Source organism: Triticum aestivum, chromosome 6B, assembly GCF_018294505.1.
Source record: "Triticum aestivum cultivar Chinese Spring chromosome 6B, IWGSC CS RefSeq v2.1, whole genome shotgun sequence".
NCBI lineage: Eukaryota > Viridiplantae > Streptophyta > Magnoliopsida > Poales > Poaceae > Triticum > Triticum aestivum.
Window position 1 is genome coordinate 142,608,689 of NC_057810.1, and position 20,204 is coordinate 142,628,892.

The window sequence follows — 20,204 nt, forward strand, 5'->3', positions numbered from 1 at the left end:
AAGGTTCCGGATGAGATTGGGACTATACCGGAGTTCCAGGAGGTTACCGGAACCCCCCGGTAAGTATATGGGCCTTATTGGGCCTTAGTGGAAAGGAGGGAGAAGGAGAAAAGGAGGGGGCGCCCCCCAAGCCCAATCCGAATTGGGAACGGGGCCGGGCCCCCTTTCCTTCTTCCCTCCCCTCTCTTCCTTCCCTCTCCTACTCCTAATAGGAAAGGGGGGGGGGGCAAACCTGCTTGGAGTAGGATTGCCCCCCTAGGGCGCGCCTCCCCCCTTGGCCGGCCCCCTCCTCCTCTTCCCCTTTATATACGGGGGAGGGGGGCACCCCATCATGACACAAGTTAATCTACGGATCGTTCCTTAGCCGAGTGCGGTGCCCCCCTCCACCATATTCCACCTCGGTCATATCGTCGCGGAGTTTAGGCGAAGCCCTGCGTCGGTAGAACATCATCATCGTCACCACGCCATCATGCTGACAGAACTCATCCCCGACGCTTCGCTGGATTGGAGCCCGGGGGACGTCATCGAGCTAGACGTGTGCTGAACATGGAGGTGCCGTACGTTCGGTGCTTGGATCGGTCGAATCGTGAAGACGTACGACTACATCAATCGCGTTGTCATAACGCTTCCGCTTGACGGTCTACGAGGGTACATAGACAACACTCTCCCCTCTCATTGCTATGCCATCACCATGATCTTGCGTGTGCGTAGGAATTTTTTTGAAATTACCACGTTCCCCAACAGGAACAATCAAAAATTATAGATACGTTGGAGACGTATCAGTATACCTTCTACCTCAGATCCGAAGGCAAGATCTTTGTTGCCAAGAACGGGTCCTTTCTGGAGAAAGAGTTTCTCTCGAAAGAAGTAAGTGGGAGGAAAGTATAACTTGATGAAGTACTGCCTCTTGAACCGGAAAGTAGCGCAGCTCAGGAAGATGTTTCTATGGTGCCTGCACCGACTAGAGAGGAAGTTAATGATGATGATCAAGGTACTTCGAATCAAGTTGCTACTGAACTTTGTAGGTCCACAAGGACACGTTCCACACCAGAATGGTATGGCAACCGTGTCCTGGAAATCATGTTGTTAGACAACGGTGAACCTTCAAACTATGAAGAAGCGATGGCGAGCCCAGATTCCAACAAATGTCTTGAAGCCATACAATCTGAAATAGGATCCATGTATGAAAACAAAGTATGGACTTTGATAGACTTGCCCGATGATCGGCGAGCGATAGAAAATAAATGGATCTTTAAGAAGAAGACAGACGCAGATGGTAATGTCACCATCTATAAAGCTCGGCTTGTCGCTAAGGGTTATCGACAAGTTCAAGGGGTTGACTACGATGAGACCTTCTCACCCGTAGCGAAGCTGAAGTCTGTCCGAATCATGTTAGCAATTGCCGCATTCTATGATTATGAAATATGGCAAATGGACGTCAAAACGGCATTCCTTAATGGTTTCCTTAAGGAAGAATTGTATATGATGCAGCCGAAAGGTTTTGTCGATCCTAAGAATGCTAACAAGGTATGCAAGCTCCAGCACTCCATCTATGGGCTGGTGCAAGCATCTCGGAGTTAGAACATTCGCTTTGATGAAATGATCAAAGCATTTGGGTTTATGCAGACTTATGGAGAAGTCTGCGTTTACAAGAAAGTGAGTGGGAGCTCTGTAGCATTTCACATATTATATGTGGATGACATACTATTGATGGGAAATCATATAGAACTTTTGAAAATCATAAAGGCCTACTTGAATAAGTGTTTTTTAATGAAGGACCTTGGAGAAGCTGCTTACATATTAGACATCAAGATTTATAGAGATAGATCGAGATGCCTCATAGGTCTTTCACAAAGCACATATCTTGATAAGATATTGAAGAATTCAATATGGATCAGTCCAAGAAGGGGTTCTTGCCTGTATTGCAAGGTGTGAAATTGAGCTCGGCTCAAAGCCCGACCACGGCAGAAGATAGAGAAAAGTTGAGCGTCATCCCCTATGCCTCAGCCATAGGGTCTATTATGTATGACATGTTGTGTACCAGACCTGATGTAAACCTTGCCGTAAGTTTGGTAGGGAGGTACCAAAGTAATCCAGGCATGGAACACTGGACAGCGGTCAAGAATATCCTGAAGTACCTGAAAAGGACTAAGGATATGTTTCTCGTTTATGGAGGTGATGAAGAGCTCGCCGTAAAAGGTTACGTCGATGCCAGCTTCGACACAGATCTGGATGACTCCAAGTCACAAACCGGATACGTGTATATTTTGAATGGTGGGGCAGTAAGCTGGTGCAGTTGCAAGCAAAGCGTCGTGGCGGGATCTACATGTGAAGCAGAGTACATGGCAGCCTCGGCAGCGCATGAAGCAATCTGGATGAAGGAGTTCATTATCGACCTAGGAGTTATTCCCAATGCGTCGGGCCCGATGACTCTCTTCTGTGACAACACTGGAGCTATTGCCCTTGCCAAGGAGCCCAGGTTTCACAAGAAGACCAGACACATCAAGCGTCGCTTCAACTCCATTCGTGAAAATGTTCAAGATGGAGACATAGATATTTGTAAAGTGCATACGGATCTGAATGCCGCAGATCTGTTGACTAAACCTCTTCCGCGAGCAAAACATGATTAACACTAGAACTCTATGGGTGTTCGATTCATCACAATGTAACTATATTATTGACTCTAGTGCAAGTGGGAGACTATTGGAAATATGCCCTAGAGGCAATAATAAAATGGTTATTATTATATTTCCTTGATCATGATAATTGTCTATTGTTCATGCTATAATTGTATTGACCGGAAACCGCAATACATGTGTAAATAGATGGACCGCAACATGTCCCTAGTGAGCCTCTAGTTGACTAGCTCGTTGATCAACAGATGGTCATGGTTTCCTGACTGTGGACATTGGATGTCATTGATAACGGGATCACATCATTAGGAGAATGATGTGATGGACAGGACCCAATCCTAAGCATGGCACAAGATCGTGTAGTTCGTTTGCTAAAGCTTTTCTAATGTCAAGTATAATTTCCTTAGACCATGAGATTGTGCAACTCCTGGATACCGTAGAAATGCTTTGGGTGTACCAAACTCACAACGTAACTGGGTGGCTATAAAGGTGCACTAGAGGTATCTCCGAAAGTGTCTGTTGGGTTGGCACGAATCGAGACTGGGATTTGTCGGTAATGCATCATCATAATGAGCTCAATGTGACTAAGTAGTTGGTCACGGGATCATGCATTACGGAATGAGTAAAGTGACTTGCCGGTAATGAGATTGAACAAGGTATTGGGATACCGACGATCGAATCTGGGGCAAATAACGTACCGATTGACAAAGGGAATTGTATACAGGATTGCTTGAATCCTTGACATCATGGTTCATCCGGTGAGATCATCGTGGAACATGTGGGAGCCAACATGGGTATCCAGATCCCGCTATTGGTTATTGGCCGGAGAGATGTCTCGGTCATGTCTGCATGATTCCCGAACCCGTAGGGTCTACACACTTAAGGTTCGATGACGCTAGGATTATAAGGAAAGTGTGTATGTGGTTACCGAATGTTGTTCGGAGTCCCGGATGAGATCCCGGACGTCACGAGGAGTTTTGGAATGGTCCGGAGGTGAATATTTATATATGGAAAGTCATCATACGATCACCGGAAGTATTCGGGGGTTTGCCGGTATTGTACTGGGACCACCGAAGGGGTTCCGGGGGTCCACCTGCCCCGGGGGGCCCTTTGGGCTGTATATGGAAGGGAACCAGCCCCTAAGTGAGCTGGGCGCCATCCCCCCTAGGGCCCATGAGCCTAGGGTTGGGGGGGGGGAACCCTAAGGGGGGCAAACCCCCTCCCCTTGGCCGCCGCCCCCCCCTCTAGATCTCATCTAGAGGAGTCGGGCCCCTTCCCCCTTTGCCCTATAAATAGAGGGGAGAAGGGGGGGCAGCAGCACCTCATCCAAGGCGCAGCCTTCCCCCTCTTCAACACCTCTCCTCCTCCATTTGAGCTTGGCAAAGCCCTGCCGGAGAACCGCTGCTCCACCACCACCACGCCGCCGTGCTGCTGCTAGATTTTTCTTCCCCAAGCTCTCCCTCCTCCTTGCTGGATCAAGGCGCGGGAGACGTCACTGGGCTGCACGTGTGTTGAACGCAGAGGCGCCGTTGTTCGGCGCTCAGATCGGAATCGACCGCGATCTGAATCGCTACGTGTACGACTCCACCAACCGCGTTCTTGCAACGCTTCTGTTTCGCGATCTTCAAGGGTATGAAGATGCACTCCCCTCTCTCTCGTTGCTAGTCTCTCCATAGATTGATCTTGGTGATGCGTAGAAATTTTTTAATTTCTGCAACGATCCCCAACATAACTCTCGTTGATCAATGATATTATCCCTTTTACAAAAAAAAGAGGCGAAACTTTATGATAGAAAACAACATAAAAAATGCCCAAATTGATGAAACTAGCATTTCAAAAATAGATCACCCAATAGTTGGTCTCCCCCTTCGTTTTCCTAACCCAACAAGGATGAAATATCAAAGCATGTTGGACATCTCGACCAGCCGAGCTTCTTTCGAACACAACCAATTAAATGGTGCGAGGGGGTAGACTAAGGGCATCTCTAGTCAATTGATCCGCAATAGTATCTAAGTCCCTAAAAAAATTTGGACACTAGCCAAAAAGCAACTCCTCCTGCCAATATATTAAGACATGTTTCGCGTTCGAAGCCCTAAACCATCTTAGGGTAGTTTACTTAAAAGCCCAAATAGAGGGAAGTGATGGGAAGATATGCCCTTTTTCAGTGAGTGATGCACAAATTCATTTTTGTTTTTACATTTTATAGATGTCATGTATCAGAAGAAGGACCAGAACACTTTTTTTAGGAAAGAAGAGGGAAAACATAATGCTAGAAAACAACATCATTTTTCAATGCCCAAATTGACCGAGCAAGCGCTCCAAAAATACCCAACCAACCTAGTTAGTTTTTCTCCTCACTTCCCTAGCCCAACTAGAATAAAAACATCAAGACACATTGAAAATCTCGACCAAAGTTTCTTTCGGACACCACCCATTAAATCGAGTGAGGGATAGCCTAAGGACATCTCTAGTCAACCGATCCTCAAATTCTCTAAGTACACAAATCTATCATCCTCAAATCATGCCCCCTCAAATGATCATCTTGTACAATGGCTTTGAGCTATGTAACTCGTCTGAAATAAAAGGCCAACATGCCTCATCTCGCTCACCCTAAAACGTCACCTCTTGCAAACCCTGGCGAAGCTCCTCCCATTCTTCTAACTCCGTTGACATGAACGAAAAATGAAAGGTAAGCTCACACTAACCACCACTTATGACTTGGTCAACCATCAAATTTTGTTGATCAATATATATATATATATATATATATATATATATATATATATATATATATATATTGATTAAACTGGAATCAAAGAACAACTTTGATCCATCCAAAATATTTAGTTCCCCAAAGCACATCCCCAAAAATCATGGGTATTGGGAGGGTGGCACCTAACCCATCCTCAAAACTGAGTTCCACCTTTTTTATAATTACCTTATTTTACATAAAACAAAAAAAAACTACATTTTCACATTACTATAGAACACAAGGAAAGGAAGAAAGAGGAAAAATTTCCATTGGCCATTTCATCGAACACGCTCCGTCTGATGTCGACAGGAGAGCACGGCAGGCGTGAGCTCTCCATAGAAGCTTCAGTGGTCGGAGGTGGGGCGAGTAGAGACATAGAGGTGCCATGACCGAATATTCGACCTCGCTGACACTTGAGGCCGTGGCGGTGTAGGAAATGACCAAAACACCAGAGGAGGTGCGCTGGGTGCAGGTGGAGTCTCAGCGAGTGGCGGCGACAAGGGGTAGCGAAGGGCACAAGCTCCGGCTCGGTGGCCTTAATAGAAGGAGGCTCGGGATGCCGAGATAAATAACTATGGCACCATGAATGCATGGGTATGCCATGATTGGGCATGGGTGGTCGACGAGGTCAGAGATGTCATCGGTGGTGACTTTGGCGGCATTGGAGGTGGCAGTCGGGGAAGGAGATTTCATCTGCCAAATATTTATATCAGGAATTGAGGATTGGGAGGGAACAAGACCTCCGACCTCATTGGAACGCATGATGAGTTCTTCGGTTTGTCAAAAAATGTATTTTGAACAAAATGGTATGGGAATGGGTGGATGGCTATAATACCCTAAAGAGACACCTTTTTGGAAATTAATTTGTTTTTGATGGCTTAGAGATGTTATGAGTGAAGATTTGTCTAACTCAAACATCATCCTAGAAAACAATTGTCTGAAACATTTTCTGATCGAAAGACTATTCTAGCCTGGACTCAATTTTGACCGAGTAATGCGGTGACGGGGAGTATGAATGAAAATCATGCGGAAGTTATTTTTTTTGGTTTTTTATGCATGTGTAAATAAACATGAAAATATCATAAATAAATAAGCAGATTCATCACAGATATGGTGTGGAGACAAGTACGAAAACAAAGTATACTGGAACAAAAAGCCCAAGGAACGATTCAGAAGGAACACAGCCAAACAAAAAAAAGTTCCATTGCCAAGGAAGAGATGACAAGGCGTGCTGGAAAGCCGACATGGAGACTCGTATTAGGTAGCATGTGGTCATAAGGATGAGGATCACACAAGTTGGTTGGACCTAAAGTGTATATGAACTATGATTGTGTGGCTATATAAAAAAGACAAATGAAAATGGCATGTTCTCATAGAAACTTATGTTTTGTATTTTTTTTGTTTCTTAAATTTCCGTTTCCTTTTTATAGCATACCTATGCTCCATTTATTTCTTGTTTTGAACGGGCGAATTAAAGTTTCACCATATTTCCAGAGTAGTTCCTGATTCACAAATCCCAATTACCAGATATGATTTATCTATTTGGTTGTTGTTTTAGAAATATTGACCTTTTAGTTTAGTATTAAATTATTTTATATCCTTTTTCACATCGGAACCCCTCTTTATTCATTTGAAACCAATATTACATCCTTTACAATAAGGGGAATGATCGATGGTCGTGCATCAACAATTAAAACACTAGAGGGTGAAATTTTTTGCTACGGAAGCAAGTTCATGTGCTATCGTATTTGCTGATCTATGCGAGTGCTCAAAAGATATGTGCAAAAAATCTCTCAACATGTGATAAGAATAATAAAAAATAGCCGCTCTGCTTCCTGCAACCCCCCCCCCCCCCCCCCCCCTTGTTGCATCACCTCAATGATGTCCATATTATCTGAGTTCACCAGGAGCCCTTTACACCCCAAGGATTGTGCAAGATTGAGGCCAAACTTCAGTGTTATGACTTCTGTTGATAAGATGTTGGAGAACCATTGAATGAGGCTATTAGCCGCAGTAATGACCTTCTGAACTGATCTTGCAAGATAGTTGCGACTGCAACCCACACCAACATTGAGTTTGACGTAACCCCTTGGAGGAGGTGACCAACCATCGTGCCTGACAGAGGCACTCGACGAGTAAGAAACATAATAGCTGGATACCAAAGCTCTAACTGCCATACCCACTCTCCCACCACAAGTACCACCGGCACACTTCGGTAACATGATCAACTTTTCTCAGTCCAAGCGCTTGTGGTCACTAATGCGACTGGCGAAGAAGAAACTCTAGGGTAGCCTCACCCGAGTGATCAAATATGCATGCATGTTCAATAATCTCCTCGAAGCCCAGAGCAGACCAACATTGTCTAAATCCGTCTTGCAACGTACGACACAACAATTGCACCTTGATATGTCTATCAGCTAATGTTGCGCGACATGGCAAGATATCATGTAAAGATATTCAGAGGAAAAATCTTCACCTTCACTAGAGAGTGCAACTTTCATAATTCATCCCATAAAGGGTTCAAGTTAGCAGCTCGAACTCCATTCACACTCACAATTTTATGTCCAAATTGACGTAGCCATTTTGCATGGTATTATCCGTACCGAGACGGTGCCCATTTTAGTCAAATTTCATGCAATAAAATAATCCATCTCATGAACCGATAGAGGTATTGAAAGAATGCAACGTGCATCTACCTCCAAAATGTTTGACCAACCAACTGTTCGCCCCACTCTCCAGTTGTTGGATCGATAAAATTGGATGTTAATAGCTAGTTTGTTCTTCTGGTAATAACCATCCTTGAAGGAGATATAAATATCACATGCATCATTTTATATTTTTGTAATGTTATCATCACCAACTTTCCATACATGACCATGTTTCACACTTTCACGGTTTCTTCTCCTGCTAAGATGCTCTGTCAATGTCCAGTATAAGATGACCTATCCTTTCTCTTTGCATTTGGTAAATCTTCACAAGGATTATTATTTTTTGGCTATGAATATAGATACGCACAAGAATTATGGGTTGTCAATTACTCATCGAAGCTTGCTTTGTCAAAAGGGCCATGTTGAAGCAGTGAATTTCATCTGTTGTTTCTGGGTGTGTTTGGTTCACGGACAAAGTGGAATGAAAATGTCATGGCGTCATTCCACTAGAAATGAGTAAGGTTCGTTCTTCTGTTTGGTAAGGGTGATTTAAAGGAATGGAATGGTTACAGTTGGTGTTTGATTTGAGAGATAGGATAGGACGGAGTTGTTCATCTCACCTCTCTCTTTTATGTAGAAATTGTTCCTCCCGCTCTTCACCCGACACAAAACAACACACGGCTAAATTTCTGGTACGCACACAACAGCAGTAAGTAATACGGCAGCAAGCAACCTTTCAATAATCTCTCATACAACAGCAGGAAGTATTACGGCAGCAACTGAAGATCCGCTGTCGCCCGTGCTCTTCTCGTGACCCCACGTGCCGGCTCTGCCGCGAGACACGTTGCACGCCACACGTCGACCGGCCACCTCGTTGCGCGCCACACCATGTCGGACCCAGACGCTTCCGGCGGCCACGTACCCGCGCACGTGTAACGGCGTAAGCGAGCTCACCGCCGTAGTTTAAGAGAGCATCCGCCGGCCGCACCAACCTCAACACGAACACTTCACTGCATCTTCTTCATCCACACTCTGCAGCTGTGGACGGTTGAGCAACTGAGCGAGCGAGCGAGCGCCATGGGTCAAGGCACGGAGGTGAAGACCAGGGAGGACCCCAAAGTGGAGATCCAGGTCAATCAGTCGACGGATTTTAACACGTGAAGTAGTCCGTGCAGTAACAATGGCGATGGTGGATGATTGATGTAAGCTTTGCGTGCAGGAGAAGGGCGAGGTGTTCTTCTTCTACCGGCCCAAGGTGGACAAGGAGAAGGCGCACGGCCCCGACGACGTGCAGCGGATGTACGTCGTGCTGCGCCCGGAGTCCGTCCCCGACCGCGCCGTCGAGGAGAAGCAGGCGCCGGACTCCGGCAAGGAGGGCAAGAAGAGGAAGACCCGCCACGGCGGCGATGAGAAGGGGCAGGCGGACGGCGGCAACGAAGGCGGCCACGGGAAGGAGGTACGAAATGAGGTTCTTCAAGTGTTTGTCCCAAACACTGGATCCTAGTCATTGTCTGATTCTTTTGCAGGAGGTGAACGTGGAGGAGAAGCCGCTGCTCCGGCTGATCGTGATGGGGAAGAAGAGCCTGCCGGACCCGGCGAAGCACGGCCGGCCCTTCTGGGGCTACGTCGACCTCGTCACGACCGACATCGAGGACATCAAGGACGCGCTCAAGGGGGCGGAGTACGACACGGCGACGCGCGGCAAGCGGCGCCAGTCCGCGGCGAGGGCGATGGGCGAGGGCGTGTACCGCATCCTCAAGCACGAGGGCCGCGGCGGCCGCCCGCACACCCACCTCGTCTACAAGCTCGAGCTGCCCTCGCGCGGCGGCGAGGAGGGCGCCGTCGGGGAGCCGCAGGAGGCCATGAACGTGGAGCCGGAGGCGTCGTTCCTGGTGCAGATCAAGAACCCCGAGCAGCGCGGCGGGGGCAGGGGCGGGGGCGGAGGCGGAGGGTTCGGCGGGCTGCAGGGCAAGCGGAAGGCCGCGTTCCCGGAGCACCTGCAGGGGCGGTTCGGGAGCAACCGCTACGCGCCGGCCGACCCGCCGGACCTGCTCAACTACGAGGGGTGCGAGCTGCTGCTGATCTCGGCGTCCGACGACGTGGAGGAGGAGCTGGGCCTGGAGCTGCAGACGGAGACGGAGGAGGAGACGGAGCGAGGCGCTGGTGGTGATGGCGGCGAGGGCGGCCGCGCCGGGGCGGGGTGCTCAGACCTGGTGAAGATGTTCGGCGAGGTGGCCGACGTGAAGCCGCTGCTCAGCGGGAGCTGGGACTAGTTTTAAGGTTGACGCTCAACTAGCTCGACTAGCAGCAGCGCAGTGGACTACGTAGCGAGGTTAGATAGGTAGGTTGCAGAGGAGGCCAAGTTTTAATGGTTGTGTTGCTTGGCAGAAGCTCGCTCTGCAGTCTGCATCTGTAATGCGTTGTTTCGTATCGCAGCAGTGTTCGACCTAATTTACATCGCTTTGTTGTTGAAGTGTGATATATATTGTCCATACTTGAGTATCTGATCACCTGGATGTTCAGGTTTGGCGTTGATTCATATAGGGCTCAGGGAGTGGAGGTTTGCCTTTGCAAACACGCAGTCGGAATCAATCGATCACTTGGCAACCTACTGTCACCTGATTAAGATAACCAAGTAAAATGGAGATATATAAGTATTATTATGAAACTTACCACCGAAGTGGCTGTAGTTTAGTGGTGAGAATTCCACGTTGTGGCCGTGGAGACCTGGGCTCGAATCCCAGCAGCCACATTATATTTTTACTTCTCTTTCTTTTCTTTTTGCATTTCTGTTATTCTCTTTTCTTTTCGAGGAAAGCCATCGCGGCGATTTTTATTGATCTGGAATCACAATTACATCATCAACTAAAATGGCACGAACGAAAACTGAAGGTTCTGCTCTGATAAAATTACGCGTGTAATCTGATAAAATTACACGTGTAAAATTACGGAATAGAAAAGTATGTTCTTCATAAATGAATGCCGCCACGCCACACCTAGAGAATTGCCTTTCACAACTTCTATCTAATCACTTTTGACTAGGAGTTTGTTGCATCCTACATTACACATTATATTTTTACCTCTTTTTCTTTTCTTTTTGCATTTCTAATCACTTTTGACTAAGAGTTTGTTGCATCCTACATTACACATTATATTTTTACCTCTTTTTCTTTTCTTTTTGCATTTCTGTTATTCTCTTTTTTTCGAGGAAAGCCATCGCGGCGATTTTTATTGATTTGGAATCATAATTACATTAGCAACTAAAACGGCACGAATGAAAACTGAAGATTCTACTATAAGAAAATTACACATGTAAAATTACGGCATAGAAAAGTACGTTCTTCATAAATGGATGTCGCTGCGCCACACCTAGAGAATTGCCTTTCACAACTTCCATCTAATCACTTTCGACTAGGAGTTTATTGCATAGAAAATTACGGCATAGAAAAGTACGTTCTTCATAAATAGATGCCGCCACGCCACACCTAGAGAATTGTCTTTCACAACTTCCATCTAATCACTTTCGACTAAGAGTTTGTTGCATGCTACATTACACATTATATTTTTTACCTCTCTTTTTTTTCTTTTTGCATTTCTGTTATTCTCTTTTTTTTTCGAGGAAAGCCATCGCGGTGATTTTTATTGATCTGGAATCATAATTACATCAGCAACTAAAATGGCACGAACGAAAACTGAAGGTTCTGCTCTGATAAAATTACACGTGTAAAATTACGGCATAGAAAAGTATGTTCTTCATAAATGAATGCCGCCACGCCACACCTAGAGAAACAACTTCTATCTAATCACTTTCGACTAGGAGTTTGTTGCATCCTACATTACACATTATATTTTTACCTCTTTTTCTTTTCTTTTTGCATTTCTGTTATTCTCTTTTTTTCGAGGAAAGCCATCGCGGCGATTTTTATTGATTTGGAATCACAATTACATTAGCAACTAAAACGGCACGAATGAAAACTGAAGATTCTACTATAAGAAAATTACACATGTAAAATTACGGCATAGAAAAGTACGTTCTTCATAAATGGATGCCGCTGCGCCACACCTAGAGAATTGCCTTTCACAACTTCCATCTAATCACTTTCGACTAGGAGTTTGTTGCATAGAAAATTACGGCATAGAAAAGTACGTTCTTCATAAATGGATGCCGCCACGCCACATCTAGAGAATTGTCTTTCACAACTTCCATCTAATCACTTTCGACTAAGAGTTTGTTGCATGCTACATTACACATTATATTTTTTACCTCTCTTTCTTTTCTTTTTGCATTTCTGTTATTCTCTTTTTTTCGAGGAAAGCCATCGCGACGATTTTTATTGATCTGGAATCACAATTACATCAGCAACTAAAACGACACGAATGAAAACTGAAGGTTCTACTCTGAGAAAATTACACGTGTAAAATTACGGCACAGAAAAGTACGTTCTTCATAAATGGATGCCGCCACGCCACACCTAGAGAATTGCCTTTCACAACTTGCATCTAATCACTTTCGACTAGGAGTTTGTTGCATCCTACATTACCTGCAATGATAGAATTGCCTTTCACAACTTCCATCTAATCACTTTTGACTAGGAGTTTGTTGCATCCTACATTACCTACAATGATCAAACCATCACGGAAGTGCACACACTTCCAATTGGAGCTCCTGTATAATCACGAATAATTGCCCCTGTTCGCCTATGCCTGTTTCCTCATTAAAACAGTGTCAACATTTAATTCCACAAATCCATCGGCTGGTTTAGTCTAGTCATGTGTGATCACTTTGGCAGTTCTGAATTTTTTCACTCGAGCAAAGTTTAAAGCCAGCATCGAGATGGCTTGAACTGACCTGACCGACGCTTGCAGCGCCTCACCTCTTGTGAACTTCTTCGTTCCCACCATGCGTATCAAGAGGCTACAGCCACAAGATCACACCTCCAGATACCTGCTATCATAGGCACATTGTTAGTGTCTAACAGTAGCCATTCAAGGGGGGCCAATCCCATCCACCTCCGCAAGAGAAGCCTCATCAACAATTCCATTCATCCCTAGGTGAGACCAGATTTCTTTTGCTCTTTGGCATTTAAAGAAAATATGGTCAATGTTTTCACAACCGATTAAGCAGATAGGGCATTCACTTCAGTTCTGTATATGACGATTTTCAAGTACACCATAGCATGAGATTGTGCCATACAAAGCACGCCAACAGTGGATCTTAACCTTAGCTGGAGTTTTTAAATTCCATAATGCTTTCCGTACCGGATTACGTGAGGAAGTATCATATGGTCTTGTGATCGTAACTTCCGGCCATGCCGATGATCCCATTCAAAATAATAAGCTCATTTAACTGTGAACTATCCATTCTTATTACTAGATGAATGCCCCGCGCGTTGTTGCGAGAGTTTGTATGAAATAAAATTTGTGATGTACGAATCAACATAGCTAGTGTCTTTATGATTTCTCATGTATTTAATTTTTTTATCAATATTTTTAATAAAATAAATGTACATCTTTATGTATAAGTGCAGAATTGGATGAAAACAAAACAAAATGTGCATCCATGCGTCACTTCCTTTCATAGAGCACGGGAGTATGAGTTGCGTGCATGCATCAGTTTGTGTATTGATTAAAGTAAAACACTCTTTAGGAGTCAATTACTACTTGCACTTCATGCATGCGTCAGTGGCTCTTAATGTGTAGATCCAATGGCTATTGTAGTCTGATCAAGTATATTCAACGGCTAAATTAATTTAGGTGATGTGGCTTAAGGAGAAGCGAGAGAATTCCTAGTAGTGGAGACTAGCTATTTAGATATAGTAGATGACTAGAATCATTCGCGCGCTTTGCTGCGCCGAGAATCATCACCATAATTCATCAATGGCATGTTTCACTATCTAAGCTACAATGTGGCTATTATATATTCTTATTTTAAGTATGTAACGATAACATGGAAACTATTGTCAATAACATAACCTTCCCATATACTCCCTCCGTTCCTAAATACTTGTCTTTCTAGACATTTCAAATGGATTATCACATACGGATGTATGTAGACATATTTTGGAGCGTAGATTCACTCATGTAATCACTTGTTGAAATCTCTAGAAAGACAAATATTTAGGAACGGAGGGAGTATAAGATTCAATACCTAAAGTAACTCCTACTGATCATATGCCACTAAAATGTCCAGAATAGCTCCAACACCTTGTTCTAATAAGAATTCTCAAACTCTCATGTAGCTGCAAGGTGTAATATTTCTGGTGCAACAAAAATTCCATCCTTAAGGCTTCACCATGGAAGAAATACTGGTGCAATAACTTCATTCAAAGCCAATCACATTGACTAATAACCATGACATACGTGCTGTAATATTGCCAATGCAACATGCCGATAACAAGTGTTTTCAGAAGAAAAAAGAACCATCCATCTTCGGAGTCCAGTGTAACTATATACTCATGGCATTGCAACAAAAAACACCACTCGAGACTTATGTCTCTGATATACTAATCATGAATTAGCAGAAGCAACCATTTCAGCTTTGTTGGATGCATGAGTAATAACCCCTTTTAGTGTCAAAAGTATACAGAAACAAAAAACAAATAAATACGCTTATTAAAACAGACATAGGCCTAAAAAACTTCCGAGGGCAGTCAATAACAATTGTATGCTCACATCATACAGTAGATGCAAAATTAGCGTGGTTTCCATATATTATCGAGCCTTCACAAAGAGCTTACATCCAGTGTTATGAACCTTCATGACAGCTCCGATCTATTTACACAATCAGTGGGGCAGCTGCCCGAGCTCTGCCTGTGGTCATTTCCTTGAAATAATAGCAGGCATGAAGAACCAATCAAGCTTTTCCATAGGCAAATGGCTGTCGGCCAGGAGCCTTTATATGTTGCCCGGGCAATCTGATTGAGCTGGCTCCGCCACTGTACACAATATAACTCTTACCTTATAACTGACATGGACAATATCAGGCAATGCAAGAACTTCAGTATAGAGTTGGCTATGACAATCAATTTTCCTCAAAAATGAAAGGAAAAAAATAGGTCACCTGATAGAACCCATAAAGTGATAATCAAATGCACCCATTTATGTAAAAGTGAACTATGTAATCCTTCCTCCAATGAAACATGGGGCACCTCATTCATATATATTGTACCTGCAGCACCTCAAGGAATTGAGTTCTTATTCTATTTGCAGCATTTCTGAAAAAAATAAACTATGCAATGTGTAAGGCAAAAAAATATCTTCCTGTTTGCTCAGTGCCATAACGATTAGGGTACCATACATGTTGTGCTTCCTCTCACCAACATAATTGGACAGGGAAAAATTAAACCAAACAGCACATCAACATATAATCATGTAGTACTCTCATACCATATGACAGTGTGGATCCTTTGCCATGGAAGTATCTGTTGGGGAATGTAGTAATTTCAAAAAATTTCTTACGCACACGCAAGATCATGGTGATGCATAGAAGCGAGAGGGGAGAGTGTTGTCCACGTACCCTCGTAGACCGAAAGCGGAAGCGTTAGAACAACGCGGTTGATGTAGTCGTACGTCTTCACGGCCCGACCGATCAAGCACCGAAACTACGACACCTCTGACTTCTTGCACACGTTCAGCTCGATGACGTCCCTCGTACTCCGGTCCAGCCGAGTGTCGAGGGAGAGTTCCGTCAGCACGACGGCGTGGTGACGATCTTGATGTTCTACCGTCGCAGGGCTTCGCCTAAGCACCGCTACAATATTATCGAGGAGGACTATGATGGAGGGGGGCACCGCACACGGCTAAGAGATCAAGAGATCAATTGTTGTGTCTAGAGGTGCCCCCTGCCCCCGTATATAAAGGAGTGGAGGAGGGGGAGAGGGCCGGCCCCTATGGCGCGCCCTGGAGGAGTCCTACTCCCACCGGGAGTAGGATTCCTCCCCTTCCATGTAGTAGGAGTAGGAGACAAGGAAGGGGGAGAGGGAAGAGAAGGAAGGAGGGGGCGCCGCCCCTCCCCCTAGTCCAATTTGGACTAGTCATTGGGGGGGGGGGGGACGGCCTGCCTCTCTCTCTCCCCTAAAGCCCAATAAGTCCCATATACTTCTTCCCCCGTATTCCCGTAACTCTCCGGTACTCCGAAAAATACCCGAACCACTCGAAACCTTTACGATGTCCGAATATAGTCGTCCAATATATCAATCTTTACATCTCGAACATTTCAAGACTCCTTGTCATGTCCCCGATCTCATCCGGGACTCCGAACTCCTTCGGTACATCAAAACTCATAAACTCATAATAAAACTGTCATCGAAACCTTAAGCGTGCGGACCCTACGGGTTCGAGAACTATGTAGACATGACCGAAACACGTTTTCGGTCAATAACCAATAGCGGAACCTGGATGCTCATATTGGCTCCTACATATTCTACGAAGATCTTTATCGGTCAAACCGCATAATAACATACGTTGTTCCCTTTGTCATGGGTATGTTACTTGCCCGAGATTCGATCGTCGGTATCTCAATACCTAGTTCAATCTCGTTACCGGCAAGTCTCTTTACTCGTTATGTAATGCATCATCCCGTAACTAACTCACTAGTCACATTGCTTGCAAGGCTTATAGTGATTTGCCTTATCGAGAGGGCCCAGAGATACCTCTCCGACAATCGGAGTGACAAATCCTAGTCTCGAAATATGCCAACTCAACATGTACCTTCGGAGACACCTGTAGAGCTCCTTTATAATCACCCAGTTACGTTGTGACGTTTGCTAGCACACAAAGTGTTCCTCTGGTAAACGGGAGTTGCATAATCTCATAGTCATAGGAACATGTATAAGTCATGAAGAAAGCAATAGCAACATACACTACAGGAAACAAGTAATTTGCCGTCTGTTGATTACAGACGGCAAAGACGTAAATCCAGACGGCAAAGAATTTGCTGTCAGGAAGTAGACAGCAAAGTCAGAGGGCAAAGATAAATCGGCAAAGAATAATTTGCCGTCTGCTATTTTTTTAGGATGACGGCAAAGGTCTTTGCCGTCAGTCTATATTGTTTGCCGTCAGCAGGTAAACCAGACAGCAAAAAACTGGCAACAGACGGAACGGATGGTGTTAAGTGTTTTGCTGCCAGCCAGACTCCTTATTTGCCGTAAGCCAGATACATCCCAGACGGCAAAGTATTTTTTTATTGAAATAAACAGGACTAACAGTCCAATTGCAGTGGCCAGAGATGTTCGAAAGCCTTGGCAAAATCATCACTTGCGTTTTTTATAGTCTGATAATAGTTCACGTATGCCATGTTCTAGTAGCCTGACAATCTTCTCTGAATAAAAAACAAAATCCTTTGCCATTCGGAGCGCAAAATCCTTGCCGTTCCCAGCACGAATGGAACAACAAAATCGCATACACAAATCACCACATACTAGATCATACAGATAGGAAATATGACAATCATCTATGGAGAATTTGCCTTAAAACCTATGGAGCACTACTAGAACCGGATTGACCCCATGGCCGACACGGCTAGCGGTGGCCGGTGCAGCACGACGCGCAAGGCGGCAGAGGGTGGGGTCGGGGCCGGCGGGGGCGATGTCGTCGGGGCCGGGGCCAGCTAGGGCCATGCGGTCGGGGTCGGGGCAGGGACCGGCGGCGGCGATGGGGTCGGGGCCGACGAGGCGTGCAAGGAGACGGGGCCGGCGAGGCGCGCGAGGAGACGGGGCCGGCGAGGTGCGGCTGGCCTAGTCTCCAAGGCGACGGGGATGGGACCGACGCCGGGGAGGTGTGGCTGGCCTGGTCGCCGGCTTCCTCCAGCGAGCTCCGACCGAGCAGCAAGCCAGCCAGCCAGGGTGCGGGCGCGGAGGAGAGGAGCTTGGGAACGGGGCGCCATGGGTGGATCCGATGACGTGGTGGCCGGCGAGGTCGGGGCAAGGGCACCGGCTAGATGTGGATCGGATCGGGAGTAAAGAGAGATAAGAGAGAGAGATTGCGGGGGTGAGAGATAGAGGGGATCGTGAGAAGAGAGAGAGGATCGTGGGGATAAGGGAGGGGTGGGCCGCGGGTGGTCAGGGTGGGCCCCAACAACGGGCAGAGAGAGAGATAGCGGGGTGGGTTGTGCCTCGCGATGGATCTGCTGCCACGTCATCGATCCGTGGGATTGATCCGTGTGCTGTGTTTTCTCTTTGCCGTCTGTGTTTTTTATTGCAGACGGCAAAGATCATATTTTGCCGTCTGTAATAAAAAATACAGACGGCAAAGATCTTCGCCACAGACGGCAAAAATCTTTGTCGTCTGTTTTTTTGTTACAGACGGCAAAGTGAGCTTTTTGCCGTCTGTGTTTGTTTTTTGTTGGTGGCAAAGTATATTTTGCCGTTAGTTTTTCTTTGCCGTCTGTTGATGATGGCAAACCGTTTCTTTGCCGTCTGCCCGACGAAAAGCTGACGGCAAAGACGCCCCCTGACGGCAAATTACCTGTTTCCCGTAGTGATACTAAACGATCAAGTGCTAAGCTAACGGAATGGGTCAAGTCAATCACATCATTCTCCTAATGATGTGATCTCGTTAATCAAATGACAACTCATGTCTATGGCTAGGAAACTTAACCATCTTTGATTCACGAGCTAGTCAGGTAGAGGCATACTAGTGACACTATGTTTGTCTATGTATTCACACATGTATCAAGTTTCCGGTCAATACAATTCTAGCATGAATAATAAACATTTATCATGAAATAAGGAAATAAATAATAACTTTATTATTGCCTCTAGGGCATATTTCCTTCAGTCTCCCACTTGCACTAGAGTCAATAATCTAGTTCACATCATCATGTGATTTAACACCAATATTCATATCTGTATATGATTAATACCCATAGTTCACATCGTCATGTGATCAACACCCAAAGGGTTTACTAGAGTCAATAATCTAGTTCACATCTCTATGTGATTAATACCCAAAGAGTACTAAGGTATGATCATGTTTTGCTCGTGAGAGAAGTTTAGTCAACGGGTATGTCACATTCAGAGCCGTATGTATTTTGCAAATATTCTTTGTCTACAATGCTCTGCACGGAGCTACTATAGCTAATTGCTCCCACTTTCAATATGTATCCAGATTGAGACTTAGAGTCATCTGGATCGGTGTAAAAGCTTGCACCGATGTAACTCTTTACGACGGGCTCTTTTATCACCTCCATAATCGAGAAATATTTCCTTAGTCCTCACTAAGGATATTCTTGACCAATGTCCAGTGATCTACTCCTAGATCACTATTGTACTCCCTTGCCAAATTCAGAGCCAGGTATACAATAGGTCTGGTACATAGCATAGCATACTTTATAGAACCTATGACTGAGGCATAGGGAATGACTTTCATTCTCTTTTCTATTTTCTGCCGTGGTCGGGATTTGAGTCTTACTCAATTTCACACCTTTGCAACACAGGCAAGAACTCTTTCTTTGACTGTTCCATTTTGAACTATTTCAAAAATCTTGACAATGTATGTACTTATTGAAAAAACTTATCAAGCGTCTTGATCTATCTCAATAGATCTTGATGCTCAATATGTAAGTAGCTTTACTGAGATCTTTCTTTTAAAGAACTCCTTTCAAATACTCCTTTATGCTATCCAGAGAATGAAGGAAATATGCCCTAGAGGCAATAATAAAGTTATTATTTATTTCCTTATATCATGATAAATTTTTATTATTCATGCTACAATTGTATTAACCGGAAACATAATACATGTGTGAATATATAGACAAACAGAGTGTCACTAGTATGCCTCTACTTGACTAGCTTGTATTAACGGGATCACATCATTAGTTGAATGATCTGATTGACATGACCCATTCCGTTAGCTTAGCACCCGATCGTTTAGTATGTTGCTATTGCTTCCTTCATGACTTATACATGTTCCTATGACTATGAGATTATGCAACTCCCGTTTACCGGAGGAACACTTTGTGTGCTACCAAACGTCACAACGTAACTGGTTGATTATAAAGGTGCTCTACAGGTGTCTCCAAAGGTACTTGTTGGGTTGGCATATTTCGAGATTAGGATTTGTCACTCCGAATGTCGGAGAGGTATCTCTGGGCCCTCTCGGTAATGCACATCACTTAAGACTTGCAAGCATTGCAACTAATGAGTTAGTTGCGAGATGATGTATTACGGAACG

General features: G+C 44.9%; 1 protein-coding gene and 1 non-coding gene across 2 annotated transcripts; both read left to right on the plus strand.

Moving 5' to 3' along the window:
- Window positions 1-9,004: 9,004 nt before the first annotated feature.
- On the plus strand, window positions 9,005-10,512 carry LOC123133789 (uncharacterized). The gene is made up of 3 exons (XM_044553197.1): window positions 9,005-9,164; window positions 9,253-9,489; window positions 9,560-10,512. The coding sequence occupies exons 1-3, from the start codon at window positions 9,111-9,113 to the stop codon at window positions 10,304-10,306; spliced, it is 1,038 nt and encodes a 345-aa protein (XP_044409132.1). The 5' UTR covers window positions 9,005-9,110; the 3' UTR covers window positions 10,307-10,512.
- Window positions 10,513-10,713: 201 nt separating this feature from the next.
- On the plus strand, window positions 10,714-10,785 carry TRNAH-GUG (transfer RNA histidin (anticodon GUG)). Its single transcript has one exon. It is a non-coding gene; the product is annotated as a tRNA-His (tRNA).
- The last annotated feature ends 9,419 nt before the right edge of the window (window positions 10,786-20,204 follow it).

What these genes read in the sequence shown, in the direction of transcription:
- LOC123133789 (XM_044553197.1), top strand. Translation starts at nt 9,111, where the DNA reads ATGGGTCAAGGCACGGAGGTGAAGACCAGGGAGGACCCCAAAGTGGAG. An exon ending in ACCCCAAAGTGGAGATCCAG is followed by an intron (nt 9,165 to 9,252) that starts GTCAATCAGTCG and finishes CTTTGCGTGCAG; the next exon opens with GAGAAGGGCGAGGTGTTCTT. An exon ending in AAGGCGGCCACGGGAAGGAG is followed by an intron (nt 9,490 to 9,559) that starts GTACGAAATGAG and finishes ATTCTTTTGCAG; the next exon opens with GAGGTGAACGTGGAGGAGAA.